This window comes from Syngnathus leptorhynchus, chromosome 12 (genome assembly GCF_054491065.1).
Source record: "Syngnathus leptorhynchus isolate UIUO chromosome 12, UIUO_Slep, whole genome shotgun sequence".
NCBI classification, from domain to species: domain Eukaryota; kingdom Metazoa; phylum Chordata; class Actinopteri; order Syngnathiformes; family Syngnathidae; genus Syngnathus; species Syngnathus leptorhynchus.
In genome coordinates this window covers 2813795-2834312 of record NC_141206.1, presented here as the reverse complement: position 1 = coordinate 2834312, position 20518 = coordinate 2813795, and the positions used below count along the sequence as shown (strand labels likewise).

General features: G+C 42.1%; 3 protein-coding genes across 4 annotated transcripts; 2 read left to right on the top strand and 1 right to left on the bottom strand.

Annotated features, from left to right (window-relative positions):
- Positions 1-1810: 1810 nt before the first annotated feature.
- On the bottom strand, positions 1811-5977 carry dnajc25 (DnaJ (Hsp40) homolog, subfamily C, member 25). 2 transcript variants are annotated; one of them, XM_085927032.1, is made up of 6 exons: positions 5556-5977; positions 3769-3921; positions 3489-3659; positions 3289-3404; positions 3098-3197; positions 1811-2604 (listed from the first exon to the last, which is right to left on the bottom strand). In XM_085927032.1, exons 1-6 carry the CDS (start codon positions 5880-5882, stop codon positions 2485-2487), a joined length of 987 nt encoding a protein of 328 aa, XP_085783158.1. In that variant the 5' UTR covers positions 5883-5977; the 3' UTR covers positions 1811-2484. The 2 variants fall into 2 exon arrangements, with proteins under 2 accessions (XP_085783158.1, XP_085783157.1); XM_085927031.1 differs by having other exon boundaries at positions 3289-3659.
- Positions 4791-11788, top strand: LOC147047832 (uncharacterized). The gene is made up of 4 exons (XM_085927030.1): positions 4791-4828; positions 7820-7943; positions 8070-8227; positions 9420-11788. The coding sequence occupies exons 3-4, from the start codon at positions 8091-8093 to the stop codon at positions 11239-11241; spliced, it is 1959 nt and encodes a 652-aa protein (XP_085783156.1). The 5' UTR covers positions 4791-4828; positions 7820-7943; positions 8070-8090; the 3' UTR covers positions 11242-11788.
- A 2897-nt stretch (positions 11789-14685) lies between these two features.
- On the top strand, positions 14686-20021 carry LOC147047831 (uncharacterized). The gene is made up of 7 exons (XM_085926396.1): positions 14686-14849; positions 14931-15354; positions 16273-16515; positions 16614-16828; positions 17656-18514; positions 18608-18640; positions 19076-20021. The coding sequence occupies exons 1-7, from the start codon at positions 14716-14718 to the stop codon at positions 19916-19918; spliced, it is 2751 nt and encodes a 916-aa protein (XP_085782522.1). The 5' UTR covers positions 14686-14715; the 3' UTR covers positions 19919-20021.
- The last annotated feature ends 497 nt before the right edge of the window (positions 20022-20518 follow it).

Here is a 20518-nt window from a genome sequence, read left to right as displayed (position 1 = left end):
AGGCAGCGGGAGACGACGGTGTGCAGTGGATGACTGACCTGTGTAACAGTGTCATCGCTGAGGGGCACATTCCGGAGGACTGGACAAAAAGCGTCCTGGTGCCTCTATTCAAAGGGAAGGGGGACCCACTCGCATGTGGGTCATACAGGGCAATAAAGCTGCTGGAGCATGGAATGAAGCTGTTGGAGAGGGTGTTGGAAAGGAGGGTGAGGTCACGGGTAGAGGTGGACGAGATGCAGTATGGCTTCATGCCTGGTAAAGGTACAACAGTCGCAATTTTTATCACCCGACAGATGCAAGAGAAACACCAGGAGAAGAGGAAGAGGTTGTACTTCGCTTTTGTTGACCTGGAAAAAGCATTCGACAGGGTGCCAAGGGAGGTGGTGAGGTGGGCCCTAAGGAAGTCGGGCGTGGAAGAGGGACTTGTTAAGGCTGTGATGGCTCTCTACTGCAGAGCATACACAGCTGTTAGAACAGGAGTTGGCGACAGTAATGAGTTTGAAGTAAGGGTAGGGGTGCACCAGGGATCAGTGTTCAGCCCATTACTGTTTGCTATTGTGATGGATGTGGTATTGAGGGAAGTGAGGGGTGGATTACCATGGGAGCTGCTCTACGCAGATGACCTGGTATTGATGGCTCACAGTCGAGAAGATCTAGCTAGGAAGCTAGTGGCCTGGAAGACATGCTTGGAAGTGAAAGGAATGAAGGTGAATGCGGCAAAATCAAAGGTCATGGTCGGTGATGCTGGCCTGGGAGTGATACCGCAGTCAGGAGCATGGAGGTTGCGGGAAGGGAGTGCAAGCTAACTCTATCCGGTGCAAGGGTTGTCAGAGATGAGTACACCGGAGATGCAGCAGAGTAAAAGGCAGCCTACTAGCTGCAAGTGAGACCTTCCAATGCAAGCGGTGCAGGGGAGCAGTCGCCCAAGCAGACCCAGCTGAGCAAGAGGGGCTCGTAGTAGATGGGGAGATGTACGAGGTGGTGGACAGCCTCTGCCACCTTGGAGATATGCTCAACGCTGATGGGGGTTGGAGGGGGGGAGTGGACCTAGCAGTGATCACAAGGGTGAGAAGCGGGTGGAAGAAATTCAGGGGAACTCATGCCCTTCTTAACATCTAAGGCACCATCCCTGAAGATGAGAGGCCAAGTGTACTCAGCCTGTGTCAGAAGTGCTATGACGTACGGAATGACGTACGGAAGTGAGGCATGGGCCCTGAAAACAGAAGAGGAAAACAAACTAAACAGAGCAGAAATGAGGATGATCAGATGGATGTGTGGTGTGTCAATGACGGAGGAAAAGACCAGTGCAGAGTTGAGAAAGAGGATGGGAGTGGAAGCCATAGTGGATGTGGTGAGGAGAGGCGGACTGCGATGGTACGGACATGTAGTGAGGAAGGATGAGAATGACTGGGTGAAGAAAGTCATGTCGAATAACGTAGAGGGAACAAGACCCAGTGGTCGGCCTAAAAAGACCTGGCAGACAACCGTGGCAGCCGACATGAAGGCACTCGGTATCAACCACGAGATGGCCCGGTGGAAGAAGGTCATATCGAGAATCCAGTCCAACCCAGCGCCGCCTGGAAAGCGGACTTTAAACCAATGATGATGATGAAGCAGCCTAGCTCCAAGATCACAGATTCTCCACCAAATACTTAGTTGTTACATCTTGTGGCTAGAAATGGCTGCCAATGGAACTAGCATAGTGCTAACCCCACCCGTGCCCCAATTAAAAATGGTTGCGACTTTCCAGGTGGTGTCTCTTTGAAACAAACACCTGTCTCAGTCATCTACCAAGTTCGGAACACAGGGATGAGTCAAAACCTCAAAACTTTATTTGAAAAATAAATCATCAAAAATGGTATCAGGTTAAAAATTGAGCCTTCTACAAATACTGAAGTCATAAAAATGCTGATTAGAGCGCTCCCTAATGGTGCATCTGCACTTCCGAGCAAACAGTGTGATGAGAAAGAACCGCCAATCACTATTTACAGAAATTTGCAGAGATGACTTTGGTTCATCATGTAAACAATTGTGTGAAGAAGCAGACCTAAGCCGTTACTACCATCCAATGCTCATGCAAAGACAAACTTGAGACGTTGGCTCAAGCGAATCCGCAACTGTTCAGGTGTTCAGCGTGCGCTCAAGAATGAAGGACTGTGGGTAAGACGGGTGCAGTTCACTGGCAGCTGTGGCACACTTAGACTTCCTTTGTGACATTTCTACAGTTTTTACATTTATTTCAGCTCTTATCTGCTATTGAGCAGAGTGACATAAATGGGACAAGTGACATATATGCCTTAAACACTGAAGTTAAATGACTGGTATCGAAATAAAATGTAAACATCTCCTCTGCAGCTTACACTTTATTCCACTTAATTGTCCTTGCATGAGGCCTCATTTCTATGAAAATATTTCTCACAATATAAACAGTTTGTATGTATGTCCACACATGTTGGCATTGAGGCACATCGCAACTTGTGGCTGTCAATCGTCGAAAGTCAGCCTCCCTGGTCCTTCGTTCTTCCTCCAGCGTCTGTACCTCTTCATCTTCGGGTCAGTGGCCATTTTCACCTTCATCTCCTCTTCCTGTTCTGCTCTGTACAGCTGGAGAAGGCACCGGAGGAATATTTACACTTCACAGTTTCATAATACAGGTAAAGGCCACAAATGTTTTATCCCGGAGTTATGTTTCTGAGAAAATTCATAATATAGAGAGGAAAAGATACAATGACTAAACTGATCTCGAGTTTGCAAAAAACCTGCTCAGGTTTGACTTTTTTTAAATGCGCTGTATACATTTGCTATGTGTTGAGTGGCTGAGAGCAGTATGCAACTATGTATGAGTGCAGTTTAAGAGAGGAACACTACAGTGGATTCGGCGGATAGTGACTACTCAACAACAACAAAAAACCCTTATGTATTGTATTTTCTTTTAACACGTTTTCCACAATAAAGAGAAGGAGCGTTGGCTAACCACAAAAAAAATTATTTGAAAGTAAAAATCGATAAAGAACGCATCCACTTGAAAATGAAAAAAGGAAATTTGTCATCAAAGTTAAAATCAAAGGAGCTTTATCTGCTGAGGAGTGTCACCAACCTCAAAGTTTTCTTTGACCCAGAGGCGTTTTTCCAAGAAGGACTGCCTGGTGGCTTCATCCAGTCTGTCAAATTGAGACTGTGAGATCTTCATGTGCTTCCTGAAGTTCAAACCAGTACACAGTGGGGTCAAAAGAGAAGGCCACTTTTTTCCTTCAGAACCAAACACAACCCGTTCCATAAACAACAGACCTGATTATGTAAAGCTTCTCCTGGTCACCGTACTCCTCCCTGCAGATGGTGAAGTGGTAAACCCAGGAGACATACCAGGCCACATAGCTGATCAGGTAGCAGGGGAACAACACTATCTGACACAGCAGGATGTCTGACAGGTTGGGTTTTTGGTAGCCACCTTTGATGTCGATTTTTGTTTTGATTATGTCACGGATCACCTCCTCCTCCTGCTCCCGGATCTCCTCTTTGGTGCGCCGGTTCCTGCCCTTCTCCTTGGTCCGGTTCAGGAGGCCTTGCTCCTTGGCAATCAGGGTGGCCTGGATCCGATACTTGGGGAGGTTTGCCAGGCAGTTTATGGTCTTGTTGTAGCTGCTGTGCCAACTGTAATACTGGAGTCAGAGATGGACAAGAGATTCCTCACCAGGCTACCAAACACAATAGTTATTGCATGATGCTGGCATTATTTATTCCATCATAAAATTCATGACGACACATTACCTGGAAAACAGAGATGGCACATATGGTGACGAGGATTACGATCCTGACGTCCACTTTGGGAGTGAGCTGTCGGCGGTAGTAAGTGTAGTAGTGCTGGTAGTACTCCTCAGGGTGGTCGAGCATGTAGTCGTAGTCCCTACGAGTCTCTTCATCCTGCACACATTTTGAGGGGTTATATTAACTGTTAAATTAGAGCTCTACAAGTAATCAAATTTTAATTGATGTTGCAGTGTACTCACTTTTTTTGGTTCTTTTATCACAAACAATTTAATTTTAGGTTAGATTACCTGACATGTTTCAGCATGTACTTCCGCCTTCACTGCTGTAGTTGTGACGCGTCTTTATCAGCTGATGGATGAATGAAGGCGTGACTCACCTGTCAGATTTGACAGATGAGTCACGCCCTCTGCTGTCCCCTCACCTCTCCAAAATGCTGCTCCAGGTGGTAGAGAGCATGTAGGCTCCCTCGTCCCTGTTGATGGTCCTCGGGCCTCAATTTCGGATCTCAATGGCCTCCCTGATCCAACGCTGATGTTTATTTTCTTCGGTGCCGATGACTGGCCTTTTCCCAGTCCATGATGTGGTTTTCTCTTTTACAGTGGTCGGTGATGGCTGACTTGTAGTGTTCATGTTCTGCTTGTTGTTTAGTTGCTCTTGTTTGTCTTGTTGCTGTCTCCTTCTCACGCTCCTTTTTGTGTTCCATTTTCCTGGTGGTGAAATTCCTCCGTCTCCCCGATATATGATTTAATGCATGATTTGCATGGTATCTCGTATATGGAGTTGCACCGCACTGAGTCAAATAAACATCAGCGTTGGATCAGGGAGGCCATTGAGATCCGAAAACGAGGCCCGAGGACCATAAACAGGGACGAGGGAGCCTACATGCTCTCTACCACCTGGAGCAGCATTTTGGAGAGGTGAAGGGACAGCAGAGGGCGTGACTCATCTCTCAAATCTGACAGGTGAGTCACGCCTTCATTCATCCATCAGACGATAAAGACGCGTCACAACTACAGCAGTGACACTGATGAAGGTGGAAGTACATGCCGAAACATATCAGGTAATGTAACCTAAAATTAAATTGTTTGTGATAAAAGAACCAAAAAAGTGATTGACAAGGGAAACAAAATGAACTTAGTACAACTGTTGCAGTGTACTGTAGTTGAGTGCAATTTTCAAATTGTTCAACCAGCCATTTGGAAAAATGCATTTCATTTTGGTTCTTAGATTGGTAATTTATATTTCAAAGTTTGTGTGTGTTTAGGTCCCTGCCACATGTATGCTCATCTGTCCATGTGGCACTTTTCCACTGGACAGGCAGTGAACGGAATCCAGGCTGGTGTTTGACGACTGTTTACTTTAGATTAGACTTTTCATTTCTGTCTGTCATTGCAAATGCTGTCTTCCTGCTTTCAGTGCTTAAACATTCAAACAAACTGCCTCAGTCACTGTGGACCTATTGTAAAAGTTTCAGACAACGTTGATTGATGTCTAAAGTGGAGTAATACAAAATAAAAAACAATACTCGACTCGACTTTCGCAATGCGATGCCACTTATGTGATAATGAAAAAGCAAGCACACCCACTCTTACATCAACGAGATGCGATACAGCATAGATTCTCACATTATATTATTTGAGTATGACGTAAGTTCCCAATGAAAATCGAGACCTTAAAATTAATCAAAATGAATGTGACGCGGCCGGCAATAAAGCATGTATTATTTTAAGCCCGTAAGCGAGGCGACTGAGCATGCGTTGGCAAAATAACCGGGGAAGTGAGCCGACCTTTAAAGTCTCGTAGGCCGTAGCAACGAGCAGAAACTTTCTGTGGGCTGACTCCACAGTCTCTCCCTCCGACCCAGGCTCTCCTGGTCTGAACCGGTCCGGGTGGTAGCGGCGAGCCAGCTGCCGGTAAGCTCGAGCGATCTCCGCCTTGGAGGTCTCCCGTGTGACCCCGAGCACGTCATAGCAGACCTCGGTACCGCAGTACAGACCCTCTACCAGCGCCCTTGCCACAGGCAGCGAGGACAACAATAGCGCGGAGAGCCACCACCAGGACCGCACTGCGGACCCACCACCACGTCCACAGCAAGACTCCGCTGGCATAGCCATCTCCACGACTACCGGTGGCTGTCAAGGCACTATTGCGGTGCCTACGCGCTTTACTGTACGCATGCGTATTGGGTCGGCCATCTTTGTTTGCTACATACGGCAACTACACGAAGACAAAATATATAAATGCTGCCAGCGCATTTTTTTTTTTTTTTTTTTAAAGAATACCAGTTTTCTTAAAAAAAAAAAAGCCTTTAATTAACTTGTTGTTCCATTTGTCATCACAAAAATCAATCCCATTAACATGTAGCAGCCTTAAACATGGAGTTATCTTTGAATAAATTGTATCTTGTTTAATCGCGCTAATCGGGGATAATGGGAATGTTTTCACCATTTGTTTGTACTTATTTTGATAACAAGAAATTTTAAATCCATCACAAAAATCAGCATGATGCAAGATTCCTCCCTTCTCATCCATGTAGTCAGATATAGCCCATACTCCTCTAGAGAACCATTAAGAAATAAAAACTGATTTTCTATTAATCCAAACATACCTATTGTTCCATATTGGTGTGTTCTGAGGTTTAAAATTATGTTTGAAAACAAGTCCCCAATAAAGAAGAAATTGTTGATGAAAGTCTGATAGATGTTCATATTCATAAACTCAAAATCAATTGCATTATCTCCCCCCTTTTCATAGGGTGCCAGCGCAAAATAGTGTGCATGTGCACAGAACAGTGTTTAAAAATTTGTACTTTCATATTTTCTTGTTGTAATGTTAGTTAGATAGTATATTGTTATGTTTGAGTTATGTTTGTCAAATATATTGTGAGACGTTCAAATACCGTGTACCCACTGGCCAGTAGCAAAATAAAAAAAAACACGCACGTACACACAAGCGTACACGCGCGCGCACTTACACACGCTCGCGCGCACACGCACACACGCATCCGATTTAAAGATTACAAGTACCTGGCCAGTCGTCCTTTCAAACAAAAAGCCCACCATTGTCCTGTGCTGTAGTCAACAGTATCACATCCTATAATAATTATTATTTAGTTTAAACTAAATGTGAATGTCACCCACCAAACATTATTATTATTATACGAGAGAAAATTATTTCAGTTGCTACACATTAAAACTATCTGCCACTACATCCTGGCTCTTTCCTGACTGACTATTAACTTTGTTCAAGTTCATCCATCCCATTCCCTCGTGGGTAGTCTGCAGTTATTGCAATCAGAATTCTGACTTTAAAGTGGGAATTCCCACTTTCTGACTTTAAAGTGACTTTAAAGTGGGAATTCTAGAGGATAGATAAGAGTATACACTCCCCGTTTCCCCCTCACCATTCCGAATCAGCCGCCACTGCTCGCCCACAACCACAAATGAGTATGCTACGTCATTTTTCTACTCTAATAAGTCTGTGTACAGGTTTATGGACGTAGGCATGCAACAATTAAACTGAAATTCACGTTTTGTACAACATGTACAAAAATTCGAGACATCTCAGTGTCATCCAACATATATAAGATTCCTGCTTAAGGTTTTTTGGCTGAACTTGATGAACCCACATTGGGCTGTATCAAATCTCTCATCTGCTAGATGAGACATGAGTACGGATTGTACACATCTATTTGTATCCCACCGCAACATGTACTACCTGTATGTCTGCCAGTAACACCTAAATCAAATGCAAATCACAATTCAAGATAAAGTATATAATTGCAGGTGGCTACGTCATTTGGTCCAATAGTAATTACTATTGCTTTAAAACAATTTGTAAAGCCCGTAATTGCTAGTAGCAGACAGGACTTCACAGTAAATCACCGTCTTGATTAATCCATTGTTATATTTGTTGTTGTTGTTGTTATTATAGTCCTTCATCATTGCACAACTGAAAGAATGACTCAACATTGAGTACCATATCTTTACAAGATGTTGAACTCAATATGATACTAACTATGGGCAATTTCACTTCATGTCTGTTGCTGCAGTGTCATATATTTAGCCACGTAAACATGCATGCATGCATGCAACATTGAAAGTGGAGTCTCAGAGCGACAGTATAAATAGCTGGAGAGCAGTGTGTCCATACAGAGCTGAGATTCATCAGATAAGGTACAACCTCTCCTCCACAATTTCTAAAAAGATTTTGTCGGCATACATAGAAATGTATATAATAATAAAAATATGCAATTGTGTCGATAATGTATGGTAATGGACACATTTTCTTGACATTTACAGGGAGTTTGAAGCAATTACAAGATGTCCAGTGAGAAGAACGCACAAGTGGATGGCCTTGAAACATCCCTATTGAAGAACATCTGGGAAATCAGAGCACGAAATCATGAACAGAGGCTGCACCAGGAGCAGAAACGGCAACAGACCAGTGCCCTGTCTGCGTAAGAACCACAATATGGTTGTGTTTGTGTGCCTGTTAAAAAGAACAATTCAAATACAAACTTTTTTTGTGTGTAATAGAACAATAAATCAAATATTTTGTTGGGATTTACAGTCAAAAATAATAATAATGATCAAATAAAATAATTTCATTATGTCAAATAAGTGGACTTCATAAAGCAGAGGAGCAAGTATTATATTACAGTGACCTTTTATGTTGAGTGATGTTCACACCTATTGGGTTTTAGAATGGCCCTGCTCCCAAAATGTTTGCGATTGTAAAGTATATGATCATTCATTCACTATTCATTTTGAATTTCAGATTAATTTGGAATAATTTTGAAAACTACATTTACAAAAGCTTAAATTACAAAACCGAATTGAGGTTTGAGGAGCAGAAAACTGTGTGTAAGTACATAATAGCGCTACTATTGTTTGAAACAAAAAACGTTTTACTTTTCTCCTCATTCTGGTGTTGATTATTTAATTAATTGCTTTATGTGTGACATCCCCAAAAGTTGAAAATTACGCTTGAATAATTGGTCTTATAATGTAACAAGAGATCAATGACAAATACTTACTTAACAAGCAGCAGTTAAAACAAAAAGCACTTAACGCAATCGGCGTATTATATTGTATAGGGACTTGTTAGCAGAGCCGTGCTTTACCATTAGACAGACGAGGCAACTGCCTGGGGCCCCCACTGACCAGACCACTAGGGGGGCCCCGAAGGCCAACAAACTTTACTCCACAGCAATGTCTCAATGTGGCAAAGACGCAAACGCAATGACCGCAGCAACCCGCCCTTTGCAATGACATCGGTGTAGGAAACCACCCTAAAGGGGCCCCATGGTCTTGTGCAGCAGCTAATCAGAAAATAGAAGGGTTTCTGCCCGTTTCAGCCATTTTTTTGAATTTCTTGTTTTTTTTTACTTAACTACACGATATATGCCTGCGATATAGTCTATTCTACTCTAATTTTGTCAGCTCTCTGTTGTCCCCTAAATAAACTATCCCAAGAGCGCTTCTGGTGCCAGCAGGGGCACACTTTGTTAGCGCATCAAGGGGCCCCCATAAATTTGTTTGCCTATGGCCCCCAAAAGTCTAGGCACAGTCCCGCTTGTTAGTTATAGGAAATGCTGTTGTAAACTTTTCTTTCTTGACCCTGTCTTGCCTGTTTACTTATTTTCACAGAATTAATTTGGAGTGGGAAAACCGTTTGAGAAATCAAAAGGGAGACAAGAAAAAGTTAGAAATGAAGTCAAAAACAGCAGATGAGGCTCAAAGAGAAAAGAGTAATATCTGGAAGAGTAAACAAGTCCTCACTAGACCTACTATTCAAGATTCATTTCCTCTAGTGAGGCGTGATATAAAAAATAAAGGCTCGACCACACCTGCTCTTGACAACAAGAATTACGGAAAATCGATGATGCGCATCACAGAGAATAAACACCCAACTTTGGACAGGGACAAGGCATGGAATTATGCTAAGGATTTGTCATCACCGCTAGAGGGCACTGCTGCATCAGCCTGGCATCAATGTTGGGGCTTTTCAACTGGGCAAGACTTCTCTGAGATTTCTGAGTCCTATCCTTATGACTTTGGCGGGATGAATCGTCCTAGCTTTCATCGACTTGGGATACCTTCCTACAAAGTGATGGAGTCAGCAACCCTGGATTCCTATCACTCTGCAAAATGGCTGAGAAACACAAATGAAGGGAAGAATAAGGAAGATCCATTTCCTCATCTGAAACGCTATGAGCCCAAATCCAAACACTTAGTATCAGTTGGAAAGCAACAACACAACAGAGAGTTGTGCTTATCCGAGTGGATGGACTCATGGAAATCCACCAAGCCTGGAAATCGTCCAAAAAATCCTAACTTCTGCAATTATTCTGCAGCAAATACATCGGTTAATATAAATCAACAGTATGGAGGAGACGCAAGCTACATGTTCAATGAAGGGAGGATCATTTACAAAAATGGTTATTCATCTCAAGAACAAGATTATGATATGGATGATTGGGACTATGAAAACGACTTCGATTCCAACAAAGTGATCTTTATGTCTCCTAAAATGAAGTCCAAGTTGATGCCCATTCAACACTGCAAAGAAATGCAAGACTGTTCTCTGTGGAAGAACAGGTCCTGGCGGATGCTTAGGAACAACTCAAAGTCATGTAAAAAGCTGAGGGAGATTTTGCCACCAGAGAAGGAGATCTATCAGCCAAAGAAACAACTTCAGAATAACAAAACTCATTCAACTGAGTGGAAAGAATCCTGGAAGGTAGTGAAACATAAAATTGGGATGGACAATGGGAGAATGAGAAATGACATGTCAAGTCTCTTTGGAGATTCTTTGATTAAACCCGTTGGCTCTGAGTGGAAAAGCTCATGGAAACTCCAATGCCTACGTCAGGAGCCTGAGATGTGGAACCAGGCTTGGCTTTCAACACCACAATTAAGAGTAGCTCCCTTGAGGGCCCAGAATTATTTTGTACCTGTGCCTCCGACCAGGAATGGACCAACAGCGGCACAAAATTGGTTTGACTCCTGGAGGTCTCCAAGGCAGCGCCATTATCCGCAAACTAGACATGGTCATGCACAAACCATCCACAGCGGAGCAACGGAAACTTCATACCGCCCTGTAGATTTACACACACGTCGTAATTCAGATTCTGACTGGCAGGCAGCCTGGATGCTCTCAGAAACTCAATTTCATCACAATACACCGTCTCTTAATGAGTGGCTGGAGGGTTGGAGGTTCCACACAGTCTATCGGCCAGAGCAGTATCCTCATGAGAAGGGCTCATCTAGGTTCGCGGAGCTCCAACCCCAAAGAGAGATCAGTTCCTTGCAGGAAGCCGAAGCTAAATTCTGTCTGTCTTTTAAAGCTCAAAATGTCGGTGGAATGGCTATGAAGGTCTGGACTGCTGCATGGAGAGCTGCGCCGTATCTGAACCATGCTTCAGAAAAAAGGAGAGCTCCTAGCTTCCCAAATGTCTATGCATTTTAATCATCAGAACATTTTCAACAAACGAGATCTGGAGACAAAATCTTGAATCCTCCCAGTTATCTTATTTTGAAGAAGAGCTCTCCCAAAAAAGGAAATAGGAGCTATCAGACAAATTCAAGAGTAAAGCACAAGAAAGAACTAAACTAAAAAAACGTTTTTTTTGTACTCCAATATTAGGAAGGAGGAACCAGCAGTAATGAATTGTGAAGTTGACACCTGTGAGGCAAAACTCAACCATGCTTCATGAAAAAGGTTTTCTTAACAATAAAAAAAAATATCGTGAGCTGAAATTTAACAGTGAGCACATTATCCTCCGCAACATCATAAAATAATTCTCAAGAAAGTTTAATCCAATCGGCAATGTGTTCAGTGGGTTTGTGTCACTGTCATCATAGTTACCATGTTATTCTTTTTCATTTTGGTTGCTTCTGTTTAGAATTTCAAGCATGACAAAAAAAAAAAATTGTAGACGTTTGATGATTTAATTCTCAAGAAAGTTTAATCCAATCGGCGATGTGTTCAGTGGGTTTGTGTCACTGTCATCATAGTTACCATGTTATTCTTTTTCATTTTGGTTGCTTCTGTTTAGAATTTCAAGCATGACAAAAATAAAATTGTAGACGTTTGATGATTTAATTGTCCTGGTATTCAAAATAAAACTGTCAAAATATGCATCTGTCATTTTGTTTCTTTTTCCAATAAGGGTTTCAAATTTGTAAGAGCAGCAGGGGTCAAATATAAAATTTTTATGACTCCGTCACCACCTAATTTGTTTTAGCTACACACCATTTTCAGGACCATATTTCATTGATTTCATATTTCTTGTCTGCATCTCAACGGCACGCTGGGCTCCTCATGTTTGGCATTGCATCCCTCTCACACTAAATTTAGAGCTGTAGCTCAGAATCTACTCACATACAATGTAAAAATAGCAAGGAGGGAGACTTGCTTTCCACACAGCTAATACGCGACACAGACTACATGTAAGTCTGGACTTGTTTAAGCTGACAGCAAAACGCCGACAGACTGAAGACAATCATGTGGCCAACAGGCCCTGAAATACTGTAGCGACAGACAGACCAACATCTTGGGTAGATACGAGATTTGAACTTTATGAATCATTGTGTTGGATAAAGCAAGGCTTGAAAACAAACATCAAAAGATCATCAACAAACATCATCTGAGTGGACATCAGGTAAGTTATGACTTTTCTCTAAGTTTGTACTTACTGTGGGTTATTTTAAACAGTATGCAATTGTAAGATATGGCAGAGTCAGACCAACAGCTACTGTGGTGCAAATGAGACGTCAAAGCATTCTTGTCAAATGAAATCAATCAATCAATCAATCAATCAATCAATCAATCAATCATGAATGAATGATGGGACAAAATAAGATAATGTCATTTGTTTGTGAATTACTCATGTTACTTATAGCACAGGACAAACCTGTATGTGCGCGTGTGTGTGTGTGAGTGTGCGTGTGTGTGTTTAAATAAGTCACAATTGTGACACGCCAAGAGGATGCAGTGTTTTATTAACATACCAATTTGTATCAAACTGAAGATAAATAAATAAAAATCTAGTTTACACAATATTTGAGTGTGCTGTCATTGTTGTTTGATGTCAAACTTGGGCACGTTGACCATGATTTGCAGAAGATCTGACATTTCTGACTTAATGTAGTCCTGAATTTCTTTGCTGTTTTTTTCCCTTCCAAAATATCAATGGGGGTGGTGGTGGTGGTGGGGGGGGGGGGAGGGGGGGGGGGGGTTACTGCAATACGATTATCTGAACCGCTTTTAAGGTGGGAATGCGTCATCTTAGTATACTGAGATCACTGTAATTGCATTTTCAGTGGTTTGAATAGGGGGACTTCAGAGCAGTGGAGCTCTGACATCAAAGATCATTCCCTAATTTTAGATAATAGTTATTGCATTAGTCAGCTTCTCTTATCACCGGAGACACTTTTGAGCCCTGAGATTCATCCTGCTGACAGACAAGGATTAAAGGCTCTGGTCTTCAATTTACACATCAGAAGAATGTCTCAAATTCTAAGTGATTGTCTTTAAAATTCTTGATTGCTAAGCCTCCTGGTTTCAATTAATTTGTGTCTTTCCAAAGCCATCCAATGGGGCTCATCAAGTATTTGCCAGCATCTGCCTTCATGCATTTTAACTGATTTGGGAGTATTTTATGTCATTTGGTCGTTAAGTTGATAATGCATCACAAGTTGTCTTGCTGTTTGTTGATTTCAGTTGCTTGTGACAACTGTGTGTGCATGGGTGTCTATGTGGGTGTGAGAGAGTGACAGAGAGAGAGAGAGAGAGAGAGAGAGAGAGAGAGAGAGAGAGAGAGAGAGAGAGAGAGAGAGAGCGAGAGAGAGAGAGAGAGAGAGAGAGAGAGAGAGAGAGAGAGAGAGAAAAAGAGAGATGGCATCTCATGTCACAGTTTGCAGAGTCATACATCAATGTGCAATTCATAGGAACTCAGCCAAATACTTGACCCTGACACTCAATATTAGACCATGTGGTCTATCTGTGGCAATACTATTAATCCAAGATTCAAGAATATACACTTTCAGGTAGCTGTAATCCATGTTTTATTTTATAGTATCCAATGACTGTGTGGACCATTCGAGAGGCTGCACATCCTTAGGAAATGTGGTATTTGGTTTCCTCTCTTGGCTGGAGAGTCAAAATAGGATAGGAACAACTCTGGGGCTCTATCCATGTCGATTCAGTATGAATATTAGGGCTGGCACAATCGAACATTTTTAGAATCAATTATTCTAACAATTATTCCATCGATTAATTGAATAATTGACTAAAAAGATATTTTGCGGCGGCTCGGTGGCGCACTGGGTAGCACGTCCGCCTCACAGTTAGGAGGGTGTGGGTTCGAGTCCAACCCCGGCCCTCCCTGTGTGGAGTTTGCATGTTCTCCCCGTGTCCGCGTGGGTTTTCTCCGGGCACTTCGGTTTCCTCCCACATCCCAAAACATGTTTGGTAGGCCGATTGGAGACTCTAAATTGCCCCTAGGTATGAGTGCGAGTGCGGATGGTTGTTTGTCTCTGTGTGCCCTGCGATTGGCTGGCAACCGTTTCAGGGTGTCCCCCGCCTACTGCCCGATGACGGCTGGGATAGGCTCCAGCACGCCCGCGACCCCCGTGGGGACAAAGCGGTTCAGAAGATGGATGGATATTTTACATGAAAGCGTATTACAAACCCATTTTACCAATCTATAAGTAGATGTGGGTGTGTACGCATACAATACATATGGATGTGGCCATGATGCATTTAAAAAAAAAAAAAAAAAAAAGAAAGAAAGAATCTTTTTGAAACTAATTTGTAAAAAAAAAATGCCTCTGAATGATTTATTATATAGTGCAAATTATTTGTTTTGTATTGTATTGCTTTGATGATTATAACCTTTCATCAGATCAATTGTTTACCGAATTTTCTCTTGGAAACAGGATGTTGTCAAACAAAGCTGAGCAGAGGTCTTTCAGCAATGGGCGGCTAAGAGACCAATGGGAGAAGAGAGCGCAGACAATAGCAGATCAGTGCAAAAAGGAGGTGCAGTTGAAGGAGAAAAGTTCCCTCAAATTGTGAGCATTTCATGTCATGAACAATTCAAACTTGTAACTGTCGTGGGAGTAGATTTGAATTTCATTTTTAATTGCCTACAGGCTTTTCTCAAAGTGGAACTATCACTGGGCTCTGGCCGCCAATGGAGATGTCACAAAAGGCGAAACCTCCGACTTCCAGAAGCTTACTTCAGAGGAGGCCGAAAAAAACAAGCCAAAAATCAAATTCAAAATTGTCCCACCCCCTCCTCCCAAACCCAAAAGTAAAATGCCACCACCACCTCCTTCTAGGAGAGCATCACCTCAACCTCTAATTGTGAAGCGCAAAGTTGAAGTGGACATATTCCGGTTACACTGGAGAGACTCCTGGATGAGTATAAAACCACCCAAGTATCTTTTTCTTAAGGCCAATGAGAGAAAAACAAAAATCCAAGGATTTACAACTATAGATGTGGTCAGAGACAAGAAATGCAAACAAAAGCCTGAATGGATATCTACTATTGACTGGAGCCAATCCTGGAAGCAGGTAAATGGATGAAAAAGGATTATCAATCTAGTTTGTCTGTGGTCATCATATCTAAACTGTTAGAAATGTTTCTGGATGAAATTTAAATTGTGAAAGCAATTGATAAGACATTGGACATGACCTCATCAACTAGGCAAAATAGGAGCAAGAATATTTTGGATATACTACGAAATGTTTTAAAATTCAGATTTTGTTTGACATACACGGTCTTAAATTTAATACTTTCTTATTTAAAAAACATTCATTTATTAGATTTAATAAGATTTATTGCTATTCATTGTAAATTTCAACTCTAAGCCTTTGGGTACCATTTTATACTAGTAGAAAATGGATGGCAGCTTGCCCCCCTCTTGGGACACCATAGCATAATTGTCTCTTGCTGTACACATCACACAAATAAAACAATGACAGATATTTTCATCCTGAATAGGATTTCTCCACCACTGCTCAACCAATGACACAAATATGTACTAATATGAATTTACATTGTTAAAATCCATAGTAAATAAAGTGACATTCAAACATGCAGTAACAAAAAGTGAAAAAACATCGTAGGGCATTGGTGTCAAACTCAAGGCCCGGGGGCCAGATGCGGCTCGCCATATCATTTTATGTGGCCCGCGAAGACAGATTTTGCATCAACTTTGTGTCATTACTAAAACTACAAATTGTCTTCACATTTAAAAAAACCCCAGAGATATTACTTGCAATTCGTCCTTTTAAAATATTTGAACGGTTTTTACTAGTCTCTGATTTAAAAACTAGTTCTTCATAACTTTGTTCTGTAGCCTATACAGAAGACGTTGACAATCATAATGGCCCTCCAAGGGAAACTATGACTACGATGCGGCCCGTGACAAAAATTAGTTTGACACCCCTGTCGTAGTTGCCGTATGTAATAACTGCTTTGTGTTACAGGTAAAAGGAACAACCCTGTCAGAGTGTTCGGGGCAAAAATCATTCCAATGGGAGATTTTGTTTCACAGAGATGAGATCCCCATTCCAATTGTAGGAGTGTATCAACTTCCTGTATGGGCTGGCACCTGGAAGATTATGAACTTTGCCTTCAGACAACAGAAGCAAATGTGGGATTGTGAATGGTCTGTTTTTCGACAAAGTTTCAGTAACAAGTTTGACAAAGTGCAACAACTCTTGGAGCAGGTGGGGCTTATTGACACAGAGACTTGATTTTCACAAAATTCCAATTTTATTTTATTTTATTTAAAAAAGGTAAACTATTCATCTTCTGTCTGAAATAGGATGAGTTCCCAGGGTGGGAAGATTCATGGAGGCTTTCAAAACCCACAGTTAGTACTGAAGACTGTACACTATCTGAGCTCACCCTTGAAATTATGAAGATAAACGATGTACTACTGACTGGGTGGAACAAGTCCTGGCTGATCTCTGCACCTGTGTTGGAGGAAGAAAATCACAAGGACTGGAATTCTTGTTGTCATTTCAGGCTGCACCTCAGGTAGGTTTATGCAAGGGGACATCCGCATACCAAGAGTTGAAATGTTTCATGTTTTGCTTAATGGATGATTAATTCAAAATCAAGAATACATTTGGACTGCTTGTTTTTTACCGCTGATCTTCAGGTATTTACTACTGTCCGTCCGTCCGTCTGTCCATATACCGTCCGTCCGTCTGTCCCTCCCTCCCTCACTCTTGTTCTGTCTGTCTGTTTGTCTGTCTGTATGTGTGTATGTGCGTGTGTCCGTCCGTCCGCCTGTCCATCCGTCCGTCTAGCTGTCTGTCTGTCTGCCTGCCTGTCTGTCTCTCTGACAAAAGAAAGACTCTGAAATGACTACAAAAAACTTTGGGGGATGAATTCATACAATTTCATTGAACAAATGTTGGGATTTAAGGTTTTATAATAATGTAGGTCAGAGCTTCTGACGGTGTTTAAGCCAGCAGAGAACTAACACTGCCAGATATTATTTATTCCTGAATTCTACGTGCCCAGCAAATACCTTATGGTTGGTGTTAGCCCGTGCTGGGTTTTCACTGCTTACCAAGATTTGTCATCAACATTTCAAGTTTGTAACATTTGAGGATGACAAAAATAAGCCCAAACTGTAACGGTATCTTACCCAACTGCTGTTCCTCAGCTCTGGTCACAGCAGCAATGTACTTTTGCTTTTTTTCTAGCTGTCTTTTTTTCTCTCTTTTTTCCAACCCTGACTAAATGACCGGAGAGCATACCAAGCAATGAATAAGACCCTGGCTGGCATCTACTTGTTTGTTTTTCTTCCAGTATCAAAACATGCAGAAATAAATAACTGTATTTTGCACCCACAGGTGGTGTAGGTCTTCTCTACAATCCCATCAAAGGCACAGCAACATGATGAAAAGAAAGCGTAATATTCTCAACACTCTCCTGACATCACACCTGAATGATGGTAATCCTAATATCAGTGAGTGGTGGGATTCTTGGCAGACTGTGAACAAATGGAACCCAGTGGAAGAGGGTGGCCATGGTGAGGTAAAAGACAGTGACGATTATGAATTGTTTAATGACACAGAAGAAGAGGATGAAGGCGTGGACAATAATGAGGAAAACGACGGGTTGGATAAGGAGGAAATTGAGGATGAAGAAGAGGATCGTGAAGATGAGAAAGAGGAGGATGAAGGAGTCGATGAGGAAGAGAAAGCAGAGGATACAGAGATTGAAAACAATGAAGAGGATATAGACATAATGACAGAACACCGTAATGCACAAAATGAGCAAAGTGACACTACATGTAACGAGAAAGAAGATACAGAAAATGAAGAGGAGAGCAAAGATGAGGAGTTTGATGAGGAGGAGGATGATCATGAAGAAGAGAGCAAAGAAGATGAGGAGTTTGATAATGAGGAGGAGGATCATGAAGAGGAGAGCAAAGAAGATGAGTTTGATGAGGAGGAGGATGATTGTGAAGAGGACATTGTCGCACATGAGATCAAACTGCAGAACAATAATGACATTCAAAACCCTGAGGAGAAGGATGGATATGGAGACAATGGGATGACTGACGATGGAGAAGAAGAGAAAGCAAATAAATGGCCTAATGACAATAGAGTGGATGTGATGGAAGAAAAGGGAGTTCATGAGCTGGACAGAGTTAAGGGAACTAATGAGCAGGAAGAGGAGGAGGAGGAGGAGGAGGAGATGGAGGAGGTGGAGGAGGAGGAGGAGGAGAAGGAGAAGGAGAAGGAGAAGGAGAAGGAGAAGGAGAAGGAGGAGGAGGAGGAGGATGAGGAGGAGGAGGAGGAGGAGGAGGAGGAGGAGGAGGAGGAAAAAGAAGTTGAGTGCGATAGGAAAAATGAGCACATGAATGACAATGTGAAGGTAAGGGAGGAGCGTGGAAATGCAGTCAAAGAAGAGCAAGAGTACAGGAACGTCACACTGCAGCTCAAAGAGATATTGAGAATGATTGCAATTGAAAAGAAGGAAAATGAGGAGGAAAAGGATGAAGGGGCACACAGAGATTGTACGACAACAAAATGTCAAGCAGAGCAAGCAGTCAGAGAAAAAGAGTCGGACGTGATAAAGAGACGAGATGATATTAATGAAGAGGAGGATGTTCAGGAGGAGGATGGGGAAGAGGAAGAGGAGGGTGGATGGGATGAGGTTGAGGAGAAGCAAAAGAGGAAAGAGACTGAGGAGGAAGTCAAGCCGACGGATGAAGGAGATGAAGAGGAGGTGGAGGAGAAAGACTTGAGAAAGGATATCGTGGAGGAGGAAGAAGAGGAAGTTGAAACTGATGAAGATAAGCAGACCAATGATGATGAAGGCAGAGAGAAAACAGATGGAGACGAAGATGACAGTGATGGAGAGGACAATGAAAGTCACGCCTGGTCCAACAATGCTACAGATAAGCAAAATTATGATAGGGGAAAAGATCGGAAAGAACCAATCCAAAAAGCAAATGCAGAAAAATTACAGGATGCAAAAGATGAAGATGAGGTTGATGATATAGAAGAATTTGTCTCTTTTGACCAGGAGGATAAGAGAAGTGAAATCCCCATAAGAGAACTAGAAGAAGAAGAAGAAGAGGAGGAAGAAGAAGAAGAAGAAGAGGAAGAAGAAGAAGAAGATAAAGAGGAAGAAGAAGAAGTGGAGGTAGAACAAGAAGATACTGAAGAGAGATCTCTCAGCAAAGCCGAGAAAATAATGCTGAAGACAGATAAAGAGGCAGCAATTCAAAAAGAAGATGACAGTAACGTAGAGGAAAAGAAGGAGCGGAAGTCCCGCAAGCCGAACGGCCCGCTTCACCTGCAATTCCACAGACTGAACTCCTCCTTCTCCTCGTGGAAACAGTCTTGGAGGGTGGCAGTGGCTCACAGGTTAAGTGATGAAGCTGATGAAGATGACGACAGTGAAGCAGAACAGGAGGAGGTGAAGGCTTGGCGCAAATCTTGGAGGATCTGTCGCTGGAGAAAGCCACAGGAGGATGAAGTTGCGTGTTTCTCGGCAGAGCACCAGAGGGTGAAACAGAAAAGACTGGTGGATGAAGACAGCCTGCGTAAGAAAGAATGGACTCACAGCTGGAAGATGACCAAGAAGGGTGAAGACACATAAAATGCATGAAAGGAGGCTGGGGGAGTAGCTCTGGTATGATAACTAACTAACTAACTAACTAACTAACTAACTAACTAACTAACTAACTAACTAACTAACTAACTAACTATATATATATATATATATATATATATATATATATATATATAGATATATATATATATATATATATATATATATATATATATATATATATATATATATAGATATATATATATATATATATAAAGAGTAACCGACTGATCTGAGTAGAATCATCTTAGCAGTTTTAACAGAATGGATCCTTGTAATTAGTGATGGGGAATGAAGCTTCAAATTTGCTTCATGAACCATTTATACCTTTCACTCTCTGTTTAACACTGGGCTATAGACACCTTTATTTAAACCAACAGTGCCATCTAGAGGAGTCAAAATTTACAACTGGTTCATGAAGCAAATTTGAAGCTTCATTTTCTCATCACTTAATTTTGCTTATTGAGTTTTTGCATGGGGCGACTCGGTGGTGCACTGGTTAGCACGTCCGCCTCACAGTTAGGAGGGTGCGGGGTCGATACCACCTCTGGCCCTCTCTGTGTGTTTGCATGTTCTTCCTGTGCCCGC